Genomic DNA, 16,884 nt, shown 5'->3' with positions numbered 1-16,884 from the left:
GCAGGTCCTAACTTTAGAGAATATCTGTTTTTCTCATCTACCTTACAGTGTTGTTGGTAGGATTAAGTGAGGTACTAAATGTGAAAATGCTTTTAAAATTTGGAAGCATTGCATGAATCTAAGAGATTATTATCGTTGGAGTTGTGAACATGACCAAAACTATATCTGAGGAATTGCTCCCTTAAAGCAGAGAAAACGAAGGAGGGAGAATTACATGGGGAAATGACTTCTTGTATTTAGAAGCTATGTGTGTAGAAATTACAGTTTGCAAAATTACTAACATGTTAAACACAGAAAAGAGAACAAAAGTAAACCTATTAGCCTTTTATTTTCATGCTTTTTACTGTTTCATTAACCTTGACCTGTATTTATTTAGAAGGATTTGTGTACATCAATGGCAGAATCATCGAGCGAATCCGATCACTTCCGTGATCGTGACCGATTGAGTGCCTGGGCTGCTAGGTCAACTCACAGGGGAACTCGAAGTCTTCCTACAGTAGAAGTTACTGAGAAGGTCAACACTATAACAAGTACTTTACAGGTTAGTTTGACAATGGTTGCATTTAATAGAATTTAAATAGTTTGAGCTGCTTAATAGTTTCAGTCAGTTGATTAGCTCTCTTGCTGCTGTAACAAATTACTGCAAAGCTAGTGTCTTAAAACAACACAAATTTATTATCTTAAAGTTTTGTATATCAGAAGTCAACACTGGTCTTATTGGGTCTCAGGGTGTTGGAAGGGATGTTTTCCTCTCTGGAAGCTCTGAGGTAAACATCTATTGCCTTGCCTTCTCTGGTTTCTAGAGGGTGCTCACATTTCTTGTCTTGTGGCTGCCTTCCCTCATCTTCAAAGCCAGCAGGGAAGGGTCAAGCCCTTCTCACATCCTATGATTCTACTTCTCCTGCCTTCCTTTTCCTCTTTTAAGGTTGCTTATGATTTCATTGGGTCCACCCAATCATCTAGGAGAAACTCTCCATCTGAAAGTCTTCAATGTAATCACATTTGCAAAATCCCTTTTGTCATGTTTGATATACAAATACAGGTTGCAGAGGTTAGGACTTGGATATCTTTGAAGGCCATTATTCTGCCTATGACAGTCAGTAAAGATATTTGAAATATATGATAGGTTGTGGAGAGTGTTCTAGGATAAAGCAGCATTTCCAAATAAAATATTCTGAGAGCGAAACCAGTAGAAATGATGGTAGTTTAGCTTCGTGTGGGCATGTGCCTTTAGAGAAATTGCTAATGTTTTGGTGATGTAGATTATTTGCGGATGAAAATAAAGAAAAGCCATTTTGAATTAGAGGCTAATTTTTGCCAGTATTTGGAGGTTTGAGTTGAGGCAGTTAGCTTCCTTTTCTTAGAAAGGGCTTTAGAAAGAGGTGGGGAAGGTTAGCATTGCTATACGGGAAAAAAGAAAACTTAGAATTTATTTCCTACTCATTAATCCCTTCCCTTTGCCTTAGCCTGGATAAGCATAGATTTTGGCTTTTAATTGCTTTGGATTAGTATGCCTAGATAAGAAGAGGATAATTTCTCGTGTTGAGGCCATGCTTCGATTTGAAAATCAGACCTATCCTTTTTACATTTATTTAAAGTAACATGATGGGCTGGGCATGGTGGCTCATGCCTGTAATTCTAGCACTTTGGGAGGCTGAGACAGGAAGAACACTTGAGCCAGGAGTTTGAGACCAGCCTAGGCAACATACTTAGACTCTGTCTATACATGAATTAGAAAAAAAAAAATAGCTGGGCATAGTTGTGTGTGCCTGTGGTCTCAGCTAATGGGGAAGTTGAGGCAGTAGAAGCCGAAGCTGCAGTGAGTCATGATCATGCCACTTCACTCCAGCCTGGGTGACAGAGCAAGACCCTTTTTCATCAGTAAGTAAGTAAAGTAAGTGAAAAGTAAGTAAGTAAAGTAAAATAACAGTGGAATTTTCGAGTATGAATTCTTGTACTTTCCCAACAATGAGACACATTAGTAAGTATATATTTTTGAAGAAAATACCTTGATTAACCTCTCAGGTGAAATCTAGCATATTTAGATGAGAACCATTTCTATTATGATTAAAATTTGTTGTTTAATGGCTTAAGATTAAAGGATACTTTTTTCCTTCTCATCAAGTTCTGAGGTAAAAGAATAATTGAAATAACATTGATCTTAATGATTTTTCCTGTTGCTCACAGTCTACTAGATTTGCTCTTTCAGGATTCCTTTTCTGTAAAGAGGCTGTGAATTAGTTGAGGGGCACAAATTAAAAATTATGATTCTGAGAATTTATGGTTTTATTGCTGACTTATTAGGGAACCTTGAATGAGGATGTATGTTATGTGCTTCAGATTTTACCCAAGTAAACTGCAGTTGGATTTGAGTTTCTCTCAGTGATGTGAAGATTTAATATGTATGAAGTACATTGATATTCAACTTAGCCATGATATAAGTTGTACATTTTATAAACTGTTGACTTAGTTGATTGACATGCTACTAAGATTGATTGGGAAAAACAGTATTTGGAATAATTAATTCAGTCCATTTTCTTTCTCAAGGATACCAGTCGGAACCTGCGACAAGTGGACCAGATGCTTGGACGATACCGAGAATACAGTAATGGACAGGCGGGTGCTATAGAACATGTGAGAAAGTTTACATGTGTTTGCATTTTCTCCTACCCACCTTTTTGGGAATGAGGGTTTTGGGGAATGGGGATGTGAGATAGAGGAAATAACCATTATGAAGCACTTTAGATGTTAAACCACTTTATTATTTTATAGTTTAAACTTAGGTTAGCTTGTCAGATGGATTGCTAAATAGCTTATATAAATTAGATTCTGTTGAATTTGAAGGCTTTACGTCAGAGAGAGAAGAATTCAAGACATGGATTTAATGGAGACTTGGTAAACTTGGGCCATGGAGATACCCCTCATGGAGAGTTAAGAATTTTGAGGATGGTTTATTTTAAAGTAATTAGTGTTCGTTGTTAAAATAAAAACCAAAAAACTCCTCTCTCAAAGCCCCTTTTTAATTTTTTAAAATTTCAATTGCTTTTGCGGTGCAAGTGGTTTTTTGGTTTCATGGATGAATTCTGTGGTGGTGTACCTTTTGGGTACATTGTACTCAATAGATAGTTTTTCATCCTTTACCCCACTCCCAGCCTCCTCCCTTCTGAGTCTCAAGTGTCCATTATACCACTCTGTATACCTTTGTGTACACATAGCCTAGCTTTCATTTATAAGCGAGAAAAAGTGGTATTTGGTTTTTCTTTCCTTAGTTACTTCACTTAGGATAATGACTTCTAATTCTATCCAACCTCCCTTTGAGCACCACTCAGAGGTAACAATTTTGAGAGCTTCTTGTTTCCAAACACTTTCTATGTATTTACAAGCATATGTGTGATTTGCTTTAAAATGTAATCATATTAAATATGATGTTATACAACTTGTTAAAATTTAGTAATAGATATCAATTTCCATGTAACTCTGTATAGCACTACTTCATTGTTTTGAACAGTTATACAGTATTCCATAGTGTGGATGTATCTAGTTTTTCCTTTTTATTATAAATATTATAGCAATGAGGCCGAGGCGGGTGGATCACGAGGTCAAGAGATTGAGACCATCTTGGTCAACATGGTGAAACCCCGTCTCTACTAAAAATACAAAAAATTAGCTGGGCACGGTGGCGCGTGCCTGTAATCCCAGCTACTTGGGAGGCTGAGGCAGGAGACTTGCCTAAACCCAGGAGGCGGAGGTTGCGGTGAGCCAAGATCGCACCATTGCACTCCAGCCTGGGTAACAAGAGCGAAACTCCGTCTCAAAAAAAAAAAGAAATTATAGCAATGACCATTAATGTGTGCGCGCGCGGGCGCGCACACACACACACACACACGCTCACACACACACACACACGTATATATTTGTAATCCTGTAGGATTACTGGAGGTAGAATTGCAGGGTCAAATGATATGTGCACTTAAACATTTGCTGGATGTTTCAAAATTGCCCTTTCAAGGATGTTCTAGTTTATACTTCCTTTACATGGGGATGTAAGAAAGAAATGTACTCTAGAGTTCAGGAATAAAATTAATAATGTATTTTTAATTAATGTGTTGCTAATTCTATCTTCTACTTTTCCTTCCTTTGGAATTGCTTACTCCTTTCCTATAAACTCTCGGAAAACCAATTAAATTTATTCCTTCATGTTTCCAACAATAGGTATACATACCATGTGACTTTAGTCTTTTCAGGTCATTGTATATATACCCAGCATTGGAAATACAAAGGAATAATGATTGTTTTAAACATATCTGTGTTGTATTGAATTGTCACATAACTCCCAAGTTGTAATCGATGACTCTCTATTTTCTTTTTACAAAGTAAAATAGTCATCATTAATCACTTGCAGTTGCAAGCTAATTGAACACAGAGAAACATATCTTCTCACATAAGAGTTTCTACTATTTTTATTTGGAAAATGAGTTTGGATATCCTTGTACTTAAAGGATTTTTATGATTTATGATGTACTTGACTGACGGAAGTCTACAGGCTTTGTATATTTAAGTCGCTTGTGAAATGTTTCAGAATCATTACCTTGTTAGTGATGGGAATTGAGTCTTTGCTTTTTAATTTATTAGTGAAAAATTGAAAACATTATTGTTAACCATTAGCAGAGAACAGTCAACTTTTTGCAGTTGAATATTAGATCCTTACTTATGGTAGCAGTTTTGTTTTGAATTGGGCAATTGGGAAATTAAATTATGTATACCCAATGTTAGGTATGACATATTCCATAGCAGTAAATATTATAATGTTAAGAAAGCAGTTTTTAATAAGGGGCCCATTGGCATCAAGTCTCTGTGGTAGGCCTAGAGTTGAATAATGCTGAACTTTCTGAGGGAGTGTTTTTTATCTTTTATTTTTTTGAGATGGAGTCTTTCTCTGGCACCAGACTAAAGTGAAGTGGCGTGATCTCACTCACTGCAACTTCCGCCTCCTGGGTTCAAACAATTCTCCTGCCTCAGACTCCTGAGTAGCTGAGACTACAGGCACATGCCACCAAGCCCAGCTAATTTTTGTATTTTTAGTAGAGATGGGTTTCACATGTTGGCCAGGATGGTCTCCATCTCCTGACCTCATTATCTGCCCGCTTTAGCCTCCCAGCATGTTGGGATTACAGGCATGAGCCACCGCGCCCGGCCCGGAAGTGGTTTATTCATGGGAAGTAAACAAACTCAACACATATTTCCATCTGAGTTGTAAATAGATTCTTAGGGAATGACACACTGTTTTAAATAGCTTCTCCAGATTACAGCATTCTATTTCATCATTCTATTTATTTTTTGCTTTTATTGTCATTGCCTTTAATCATAATGTTAAAAACTATCATTTACTGAACAAACAAATCTGCCTAAGTCATTGTTCTAACATTTTATGGTAGATTATCTTATTTCATCCACAAAATGAAACGTCTAATAGAGGTATCTGATGGGGTGTGAAAGATGCAGACAGGAGTGGGGGCAGAAGTGAAAGGAGTACAGCTGAGGAAAGCAAATGAAGCTTTCCTTTGGTCCTTCTGAATCATGATATTTCTACTTTAAAAATTTTTATTTATTTACTTATTTTGAGACAGAGTCTCACTCTGTTACCCAGGCTGGCTGGAGTGCAGTGGTGCAATCACAGCTCACTGTAGCCTTCCACTTCTGGGCTTAAGCAGTCCTCCCACCTCAGCCTCCTGAGTAGCTGGGACTACAGTTGTGTATTGCCACACCTGGCTACTTTCTATTTGTTACTTTGTTAGTAGGGGTGGGATCGCACCATGTTGGGCAGACTTGTCTTGAACTCCTGGCTTTAAGCGATCCTTCCGCCTTGGCCTCCCAAAGTGTTGGGATTACAGCTGTGAGCTGTCACACGCAGCCTGAATTACAATGTTTTTAACGATCACTTCTGTTATTTGGAGTTCCCATTGTTGCCCAGATGATCTCCTTTCATAGATTTAGGTTGCAGTGTAGTCAATCCTTTAGAGTTTTATATGCCTTCTTTTTCAGTTCATTAACCTTGAGTTACATTTTGTTTCTAATCAGAGTTTCTCCAAATAGAGATATCAAAAAGCTTTCAGAGAGCTCTGTGGGAATTTTAACATTTAGTATTTAATTTTTATGATAAACTAAAAGCTTCTATAGCTTTTTTTTCATTTCATTTATTTATTAGTTTCCAAAATAATTGGTTTCCTACATCTTCTTGTGGTGACCAATGACTTACCCCTTGAGTATCATTGTTAACTTACAATTATATGTATATTTAAAGTGTTTTAGTCCATTGAAGTTAATGTTTTTATTTATGCTCAAATTGTTATATGTTTGGCTAGAGGGAGCCTACTACATGCTTAAGTCTAAAAAGCATGTTTTTATGATTTGGATAAACTACCTGCTTTAGTTTGTTCTCACATTGCTATAAAGAACTACCTTCAACTGTGTAATTTACAAAGAAAAGAGGTTTAATTGGCTCATGGTTCTGCAGGCTGTACAGGAAGCATGATGGTGGCATCTGCTCAGCTTCTAGGGAGAACTAAGGAAAACTACAATCGTGGTAGAAGGCAAAGGGGAAGCACACGTGTCACATGGCCGGAGTAGAAGCATGGGAAGGAGTGGGCAGGTGCTACACAGTGGTAAACAACCAGATCTTATCAGGAAACGTACAATTATGGCGGAAGGCAAAGGGGAAGCATGCATGTCACATGGCTGGAGTAGGAGCATGGGAAGATGTGGGCAGGTACTACACACTTTTAAAGAACCAGATCTCATGATAACTCACTCACTATATAGTACCAAGTGGAGATGGTGCTAAACCATTCGTAAGAACTTTGCCACCATGATCTAGTCACCTACCAGGCTTCATCTACAACACGGGATTACAATTGAACATGAGATTTAGGTGAGGACACAGATTCCAGCCATAGCCATTCAATTCCAGTGTCCGAATTTAATTTGCATTTATACTGATACACAGTAGTTTTCATTGCTTCCATTTAATATCAAAAGAACAGAGGTAAAAGAATAGACATAATCTTTAAATCATCCATTTTTATCAATTGAGGTATTGATATACATTTTATCATTTTCTGTGATGTCCATTTTACAGTATTTCAGACAGGGGAAAGTTGGGGAAAATAGAGGGAATCATCATTTGGTATCTGGCGAGGCAGTCCTACTAGACGCAAAGTAATTTACAGCATTGTAGTTAGTACCATAGTCTTGGGTGAGATTGATTAGTTTTAGCAAAATAACATCATCCATCATAGAAAATTAATGTTAGATTGAATTTTATTAATATTATTTTGTCTTTATTTATTTTGTTTGGTTTGGCTTTATACCTAGTTAGGAGTTATAATCTGAAAGAGTTTAAAGCAATTTTTATGACTTTGTACTTTATCTCTTTGTTTACGTGTTTTAAGAGTTATCAAATTGGCTCCATACATCATTAAATTTTGTGCAGTGCCTGTCATGTTGTGTTGTGACTACTTCAAGTATAGATTTTAATTTTATTACATTTTTAGTTTTATGTTTTAGGTGCAAGACTTGTTTTTGCCATGATCCTTGGAAGAGTAATTTAAAATAATCTTTATTTCAATCATCTCCCTTTACGTAATGTAATTTTATCTTTTGGACCTTATAAATGAACCTGTTCATCTTCAATGGCCTCAGATATATCTTTTTAGAGTTTTGAAATGGAGTTGCCAAATAATTTTTGTAATTTCTGTTTTATTTTTGAAATAATTAGTTTTTGAACATCTTTCATTCTTCTTAGATTTTGGGGGATATGTTTCATTTCTCACATTCTTTAATATTCTTCTGTATGTTCCATGGTAACTCTTTTCTTTTGGTGGCTGGGAGTGTTTGTGTGTGTGTGTGTGTGTGTGTGTGTGTGTAAATTCATTTCATTTTATTTCTCAGCTTTTAGTTACAGCTTAGGATTTGTTAGCAAATAAGCCTTCACAAAAAGAATGCCAGCAAAATCTGCTTTTGGCATTGGTAGATGAGATTATTTTGGATCAACTCTTCTACTGATAACAACTGGAAACATGAAAGAAAAAGTAGAACATAATCTTATGAATTTATCTAAGAACTGCTAAGACAGTGAAGAATTTTGTAGTCAGGATCTATCAAAAAAACATAAGTCCAGAAGGGCAAGACTTATCTTTGGGACTTTTTTCCTCCTTCAAGGTGATAGGTGATTCCTAAAGAGATGGTTTAAAAGCAGAGAGGCTAGGATCAGAGCTATCAATCAACTGAAGAGGCTAGGAAGACCAAACCTAGAATTCAGGCATTCTTCAGCTTTAATGGAGACCCCAAAGGGTGATAGTATAGGCCAGTGGTGAATTGGAGATGAGAAGTGATAAACTGAAAATAGACCAGACTTGATGGTGACAGACACCCATCCTTGAACCACTTCAATTCCTAACTAGATTAAGGTGATTTGAGATTGCTGGTGACCCTAACCTGACTTTCTCTTAGAAGCAGAACCAGATTTTTCTGAAGAAAGATGTCATCCTCTAGAATTTTAAATTATCTCTATAGCTTTTCATATAAAATGTCTCATGATAAAGAATACACAGGTGTAAGAGAATATAAAAGCTGTCTGAAAACCAAGGGAAGAAGCAGACAAGAGAAACATATGGGACTATAAAGTAAGCGTGAATAATATGTTCAAGAAATTAAAAGATTAAGAGTTTTAGAAAATAATTGAAAACTAGCAGGAACCAAATGAAAATTTCAGAAACTGAAAAATAAGGTAGATAACCCACTGACCTTTAATGGATGCAGTGAACAATAGCTTGTGTATAGTTGAAAGAGGGTTCATGAATTGAAAGACAAACCAGCATGAGACATACAAAAAGAATGGAAGAATGAAAGATTGAAAAAATACAGAAAAGAGAAAAGACACACAGCAATTGGGAAAAAGAGGTAACTTAAATGCAGCTGCATTTCCAGAAGGAGAGTGTAGAGAGGATGGGGCAAAAACAATGTTTGAGAAGATGATGCCTGAGAATTTACAACACATGAAATTTATTAAGCTATGGATTTTGTGATATCTATGAGTCAAAAATGGGATAAATACAAAAAAACTCTACATAATGATACATAATAAAATATAATCCCAGCACTTTGGGAGGCTGAGGCGGGTGGATCACGAGGTCAAGAGATCGAGACCATCCTGGTCAACAAGGTGAAACCCTGTCTCTACTAAAAATACAAAAATTAGCTGGGCATGGTGGTGCACGCCTGTAGTCCCAGCTACTTGGGAGGCTGAGGCAGGAGAATTGCTTGAACCCAGGAGGCACAGGTTGTGGTGAGCCGAGATTGTGCCATTGCACTCCAGTCTGGGTAACAACAGCGAAACTCCGTCTCAAAAAGAAAAAAAAAAAGAAACCACTGACAAAGGTAAAGAGAAAATCTTAACAATAGCCAGAGCTAAAAATGCAGATTACCTTAAAAAAGTAGCAGTAGTAAGAAATGATAGCTGACTTTGCTTTCAAAAGGTACTGAAATTGAGTTTAGCTTGAAAGATGGAAATAATAAACACAGCAAAAGTTAAGAGAGCTGGTTTTACATTTTATTCTGATACTAATTTGTATGATCTAAAGTCACTTGATATTTCTAGTCTGTTTCTCATGTTACAGTTTGAATTTGAGCTTTTTAGCTTTAACAGTGTTTAATTTTGTTGGGATAATTTTGTCATAGATTACCGATATACTACTTTGCGGTCACTACACAAGACCTCTGGTCTACTCATATGTTATTTTACTTATTTATAAATTACTCTCAAGGTGTACCTTGGTTTTCCTGGGCCTCATAGTATGTTCTCTGGATTGATGCTGAGTCTTTTTTTTTTTTTTAATTTTCAAGACAGTTTTGCTCTGTCACCCAGGCTGGGTTTCACCATGTTGGCCAGGCTGGTCTTGAACTCCTGACCTAGTGATCTGGCCACCTTGGCCTCCCAAAGTGCTGAGATTATAGGCATGATCCACTGCGCTGGGCCAGTGCTAAGTCTTACAGCTGGCTGGCAAATACTCAAGGCAGGATGGTATTGCACATACCCCAATTTAGGGAAGGAGGAGACAGAAGGATGTGGAAATCCTCTTTTTTTCTTTCAGAAATGAGAGGGACAAAAGAATTAGATTCCTGAAATTCTAACACTACTTCTTTTAATACAGAGTGTTTCAATTTTGATTCTCCAGAACAGCTAAATCCAAACAGCCAACTGAAAAAGGGTTTGCTTTGTTTGTGACTCATATTCTGTTCCATCTGTGCTTTTCTTTCAGTTGAGGCTCCTTTCTATCTGCTCATTTCCCCCAAGTAAAGCAACTTGTTCTCTCATAAATGGTGTTCTTTTAATGCTGGCTGAATTTAGGAAACCTTGTCTTCTCAATTAATTGTTTTGTTTTGGCATTCTATTTAAAGAGTTATAGATGACTTGTTCCACGGATCCATGCATTATGTTTCTTTTTCTTTTTCTTTATTTTTTTGAGGCGAAGTTTCGCTCTCATTACCCAGGCTGGAGTGCAATGGCGCGATCTCGGCTCACTGCAACCTCTGCCTCCTGGGTTCAGGCAATTCTCCTGCCTCAGCCTCCTGAGTAGCTGGGATTACAGGCATGCACCACTATGCCCAGCTAATTTTTTGTATTTTTAGTAGAGACAGGGTTTCACCATGTTGACCAGGATGGTCTCGATCTCTTGACCTCGTGATCCACCCACCTCGGCCTCCCAAAGTGCTGGGATTACAGGCTTGAGCCACCGTGCCTGGCCCGATGCATTATGTTTAGAATTATTGCTTTCTATCCATCCTTGAATCTAGACCTAAAGTTTTCCAGCAATTCAGGGTGTATGGAGTTTCTTCAACTTTACTTTTTTTTTTCTCTTGGGGCTTAGTAGAATCCTCTTCTTAGGTCTGTAGTTTTGTATAGCTCTGGACATTATTCTTAGCATTTAGCATGTTTTTTATTAAATGTAGCTCTTTAGGTCTAAAAATATGTTTTTATATATCTTCTGTTGGCTGACTCCTTGATAATCTGAATAAAGCATTTGGACACCTGTAATTCTTAGTGTGTACTGGTAGTCTGATATGTGATCTAATCGTTTTCTGGGATTTGAAGTTTTTGAATGACTGAAAGAGGTGTTCTGATAATAGAGTCGAGCAGTGTACATTGTTTCAGTAGTGGCTGTCGCTGTGACAGCTGTTTGGTTTTCTATTTGTTGTAGACCTAGTTTCTGAAGGAATGTTTAGAAGGGAGGAAAGCGTTCTCTCTTCTTTGAGTTGTGTTGACTTTGTTATGTTTCTTCGCATGAGTAGTGCATCAATTAGACATTTCAGTTTGGTTTTGTAAGCCCTTATATAGTAGACATTTCTTCCGCATCTGGCAATAAAAAATGGGATAGGTAGTGACAGATGCCTTTTAAAACCAGATTTTACCATTGGTTCTTAAAATATTGATATTTACTATTTTTATTTTTTAACATAGTTTAGTTCAAAATTTTCTCTGATACAAATGCTTTTTTGGGGGGGAACCCAGATATTTCAGAAATAGATTTGAAAATCTGTGATATGTTTGTATTTGGAAGTTGCTTAAGAAGAATAATGCTTCTTTCATTATATTCTTTAAATTAGTTAAAAGAAAGTTTGGAACAATCAATCGACCAACTGCGGAGTCAACGTTTATTGAGAAACTCAGGAGGGAGAAGTATTTCTGTTACAAGTTTGAGTGCAAGTGACCTTGATGGTGGCATTGGGCCAGGTAAACACTTCAGATGTTCTGAAAAACATTTTTTGTTTTAAAAATATTTTTGAAGTCCATATTGAGTACGTTTAATTTTTTTGAGAAATACAACCCACACATAACTTCATGCAGATTGGATGATAGAACATGTCGTTGTCAAGGATTTTGTAATACATAATTTGAAATATATTACAGGATCTTTGTTGTTTTTTTTTTTTCTCTCAGACTCTGTAGACCACATTACAGCTTTACATAACAAAAACTTGGATTTAATTGTCTGCTACCCAAAAATCAAAACAAATACTTAACTAAGATTTGCTATGGGATACACTTTTTAGGTTAAGTATCTTGTCTTAGCATAATAGTTTTTCACATGTCTTATGAAATATCCTGTGATACTTGTTAAGACCAGGTGAATTTTAGTATTGGCTTGCAGCTAGATATGCATGGCTAGCTTAAAGGTTATAACAGTTTCTCTTAATTAATCTTATTATACTTTTCTATTGCACAGAGATTCATGTTTGAATCAAAAAGCCTGCAGTGAAGGGAGATGATTTAGATAATTGAACATTGGTACCTTACATTGTTGATATTACCAATGATTATAACAATGATTAAAAGTTGAGCACTATTCTTTTTCATGTAATTGGTTTTTATTTTTATATGCTCTTCAAATTGTAGACTAAGTAGTTTGAAAAATTGTGTTTTTTAGTATTAAGTTATATTAAGTAGTCATAAAAGTTTTTTATTTAGTAATTTATTATTATTATTATTATAATTTTTTGAGAAGGAGTTTCACTCTTGTTACCCAGGCTGGAGTGCAATGGTGCGATCTTGGCTCACTGCAACCTCCGCCTCCTGGGATCAGGCAATTCTCATGCCTCAGCCTCCTGAGTAGCTGGGATTACAGGCACGCGCCACCATGCCCAGCTAAGTTTTGGTATTTTTAGTAGAGACGGGGTTTCACCATGTTGACCAGGATGGTCTCGATCTCTTCACCTCATGCTCCACCCGCCTTGGCTTCCCAAAGTGCTGGGATTACAGGTGTGAGCCACTGTGCCCAGCCAGTAATTTATTATTTTTATATGAGAAAATATGTTGCTTCTTTGGAAACTATAGCAAATTGAAACGTTTGAGTGTTCTGTTTCCAGGTTATTTCTGTTGTTTGCTTAATCTGTTTTAAGAATAAGATTAATGCAAATTTGGTGGAACTCTGTGGCCACAGCAAGATACTTGGGAAATAGTCTGGGTTAGGGACATTTGTATATGTATATTCATGTCTTCCATGTTAGTATTGAGTAAAATTTTAGATTATCTCTTCTCAGGCAATGTTTTAATCTCTTCCCCTTTCTTTCACTTGTAAAGAGAGCCATCGTTTTCCACCTACCTCACCTCTCAAGGACTATGGAGATCCACAGGGTACTAAACGAATGAGAGCCAGAGCTGGTGTCCGGTTTGTTCAAGAGACTGATGATATGGCTCAGGTACTTTGTACCATTTTGTTATTTGTGTGCAGTATTTCCTTATGTTTCCATTATATATAAATGACTAACACTTGAACTTTAAGGTTATATTTTAACCAAGAATTTGATCATTAGTAACTTTATACTGATATCTTTTTTTTTTGAACCAAGTAAACTGCTTTATTTTACTTTTCATTATTTTTTTCTTATTGAAAAATCATAGTTGTATACATTTATGGTATATAATATGATGTTTTAATATATGTATACAATGTGGCATGATTAAATCAAGTTAATTAACGTCAATCACCTTCTTTATCTGTCATTTTTTAATGGTGAGACATTTGAAATTTATTCTCTGTTTTTTTGAAATATATAATATGTTATTATTGACACTTCTCACCCTGGCATGCAATAAATCTCAAAACCTATTCCTCCTGTTGTTCTGAAACTTTGGACTGTTTGATCAACAGCTCCCCTTTCTCTCCCTCTTCACCCCCTCTACCCACCACCCTCTGGTAACCATTATTCTACCCTATATTTCTGTGCGTTCAACTTTATTAGAATTCATACACAAGTAGGATCATCCGGTATTTGTCTTTCTGTGCCTAATCTTTTTTACTTAACATAATGTCTTCAGATTCAGCCATGTTTTTGCAAATGACAGGATTTCTCCCTTTTTAAAGGCTGAATAGTATTGCATTGTATATATATACTACATTTTCTTTATTTATCCACTGATACACGCTTAGCTTGTTTGTAGATCTTGGCTATTGTGAATAATGCTGCAATAAACACTAGAGTGCAGACATCCCTTTGACATACTGATTTCAGTAGCTTTGGGTATATATCCAGAAATGGGATTAGTGGGTCATATGGTAGTCCTGTTTTTAGTTTTTGAAGACCCTCTGTACAGTTTTCCATAATGGCTGTACTAATTTACATTCTCACTAACAGGATGCAAGGGATCCCTGTCCTCCACATCCTCTCCAACACTTGTCTTTCATCTTTTTGATAAAAGCCATTCTAACGTGTGAGGTGATATATCATTGTGGTTTTAATTTGGATTTTCCTAAAGTTTACTGATGCTGAATATTTTTAAAAAAATGTACCTATTGACCATGTGTATATCTTCTTTTGAGAAATGTCTGTTCAGGTCCTTTGCCCATTTTTAATTTTTTTTTTTTTTTGCTATTAAGTTGGAGTTCCTTTCATATTTTGGATATTAGAATGCTGTTAGATATATGGTTTGCAGATATTTCTCCCATCCTGTAGATTGTCTCTCCATTTTGTTAATTGCTTCCTTTGCTATGCAGAAGCTTTATAGTTTGATGTCATCCCATTTGCCTATTTTTGCTTTTATTGCTTGTGCTTTTGGGGTCATATCCAGGAAATCATTGCCTAAACTAAAGTAATGGAGATTTTCTTTTTATGTTTTCTTCTAGTGGTTTTAGATTTTCAGGACTTATATTTAAGCATTTCATCCATTTTGAGTTGATTTTTATGTGTGTTGTAAGATAAGGGCCTAATTTCATTCTTCTGGATGTATATGCCGTTTTGCCAACACAATTTATTGAAGAGTCTGTGCTTTCCCCAGTGTGTGTTCTTGGCACCTTCATAAAAAAATCAGTTGACCATGAATGTTTGGGTTTATTTCTGGGTTTTCTCCTCTGTTCATAGGTTGATGTATCTGTTTTTATGCCAGTACCATGCTGTTTTGATTACAATCACTTTATAATGTTTTGAAATTAGGGAGTGTGCTGCCTCTAGCTTTGTTCTTTTCGCTTAGGATTGTTTTGGCTATTTGGGAACTTTTGTCATTCTGTGTGAATATAAGACTGTTAATATGGATTTTTTAAGTAAAGTAGATTATTTTCAATGTGCAAATCATCTTCCTTTTGAGTTTTGCTATGGAGGAGTATATCTTGCAGAACATTTAAAAGTGAGCTTGATTGGACATGTTTTGTTTCCTTTCTTGTTTAGCTCATTTTTCTTTAAGCTAGGGTCAGCTGCTTTCTATTTTACTAAGTTTGGTTTAGTATGAACAAGCTAATCTTTGTGTGGTTATTTTGTGTGGTTACTGATTTTTCTACCATTAGTATTTTTCTGATTGTTGAATCATTGATAGAGCCATTTTCTATTAAGTAACAAATTTTATAGTTTATGTATTCACTAAAAATTTCTGAAATATTAGTTGTGTGGAGATATTTTCTGCTTCATTAGAGTTCTCTGCAGAGCTGTAGTTTTTCCTTTTGTTGTCTTAAGTAGCTGAATTAAATGGAAAAGGGCTAGGGAGAGTTCTGAACTTTGATCCTTTTGTGTTGGTAGTTTTAGGATTAGGTCCCCAAAGTGTATTTTAAGATACTCATCTGTAGCCATCATTTGTTACCTCATAAAGAGACAACAAAATCAAATGCATTAGAAAACAACTTGTGGAAACTTTTCTTTGACTATGTGATTTTTTTGATAGCTGTGCCTTGCTAGCATGGACTATATGATAAAGCCCAGAACAGAGAACAATATCTTAACAGTATTCGTTTACTCTTTCCTTCTGTTTATTTAATGTCTCTATCATTGGGATAATGCTTACACTTGGAAACAGTGATGAGCAGAAAACTTGTCTTTTAATAAGTTTATAATATAGAGGAGGAGCTAGCTATTAATCAAATAAATACATAAATACAACCTTAATGATGAACTGAGATGCCTGCTATAGTGGAAAGATGCACAGGGCTACACAATTTTATGGTAGAGGACATGCCCCAGTCAAGGAAGACTTCCTGAAGAAAGGCTGACTGAGCTGACATCTGAAAGTTGAGTAAGAATGACGAGTAAGAGTCATTCCAGGTAGAACCAGCTTGGCAGGAGGGTAAATAGCCCCTATGAGCAATTTAAAGAAGGCCCACAAGGCTAAAGAAGTATGAAGGGCTGACATCATGTAGAGCCATGTAAGAGGGCTGACAAAATTATTTTGAAAAGATCACTCTGGCTGTAGTGTGGAAAATGGAGTCAATGTGGGTGAGCCAATTAGAAGGATATTGCTGTGTTCTGGGTATGAATTGATGGTCACCTGGATTAGGATAGATAGAATTGGAGAGAAGGAGGTAGAATTTAAAGCTATTTAGTTGAGAAAATGGAAAGGTCTTGTAAATTAGATAGCCATGTGGGGAAGGTAGGAATGAATGAAAAGGAGGCGTCAAATGCATCCTGGGATTCTGTTTTGCTAAATTGGAAAATCTTGGCAAAACTGAAGTTTTTCATTCACTATACTACTTCTTTCTTTTTATGGTTCTTCCTCATTAAGTTAATTCTTAAGATTACTCTTAGCTCCACTTGACTTTGTACTTTCTTAAAGCCCTCATAAAGAATTTGGGGTTTGTTTACATATCTGGCTCTCAAGTCAGATTGTGAGCCACTTCTCAGTAGATGGCACTGATAACTTGCTTAATGTGCATTTGTTGAAATGAATCAATTTGTTGTTTTTGCAAGTCTGTTTAACATATTTTTATTACAAATGGTAGTATTTATATTCTGCATATGTATTTACAGTTAAAGATACAGTAATGAGAATGAACACTATATAACCCCCACCCAGGCCACTAAATAAAGCACTACTATACCCCCAACCGTCTTTTATACTCCTTCTTTTCC

General features: G+C 36.2%; 1 protein-coding gene across 13 annotated transcripts in view; it reads left to right on the top strand.

Annotated features, from left to right (window-relative positions):
- Positions 1-16,884, top strand: part of CEP128 (centrosomal protein 128) — a 449,218-nt gene that overhangs the window by 35,564 nt on the left and 396,770 nt on the right. For 11 of the 13 annotated variants that reach the window (XR_013521735.1, XM_078336005.1, XM_078336004.1 and 8 more), the window contains 4 exons: positions 377-541; positions 2,548-2,634; positions 11,662-11,788; positions 13,136-13,254. Coding sequence is in view for 12 of the 13 variants with exons in the window: in XM_078336005.1 (XP_078192131.1) it covers positions 395-541; positions 2,548-2,634; positions 11,662-11,788; positions 13,136-13,254 (480 nt within the window). In the remaining variant the exon portion in view is untranslated. The remainder of the gene's footprint in view (positions 1-376; positions 542-2,547; positions 2,635-11,661; positions 11,789-13,135; positions 13,255-16,884) is intronic. The other 2 variants (XM_078336006.1, XM_035261203.3) reach the window with 1 other exon arrangement.

Source organism: Callithrix jacchus, chromosome 8 (assembly GCF_049354715.1).
Source record: "Callithrix jacchus isolate 240 chromosome 8, calJac240_pri, whole genome shotgun sequence".
Classification (NCBI taxonomy): domain Eukaryota; kingdom Metazoa; phylum Chordata; class Mammalia; order Primates; family Cebidae; genus Callithrix; species Callithrix jacchus.
The sequence above is the reverse complement of the archived record's forward strand: the minus strand, read 5'-3'. Positions and strand labels throughout refer to the sequence as shown.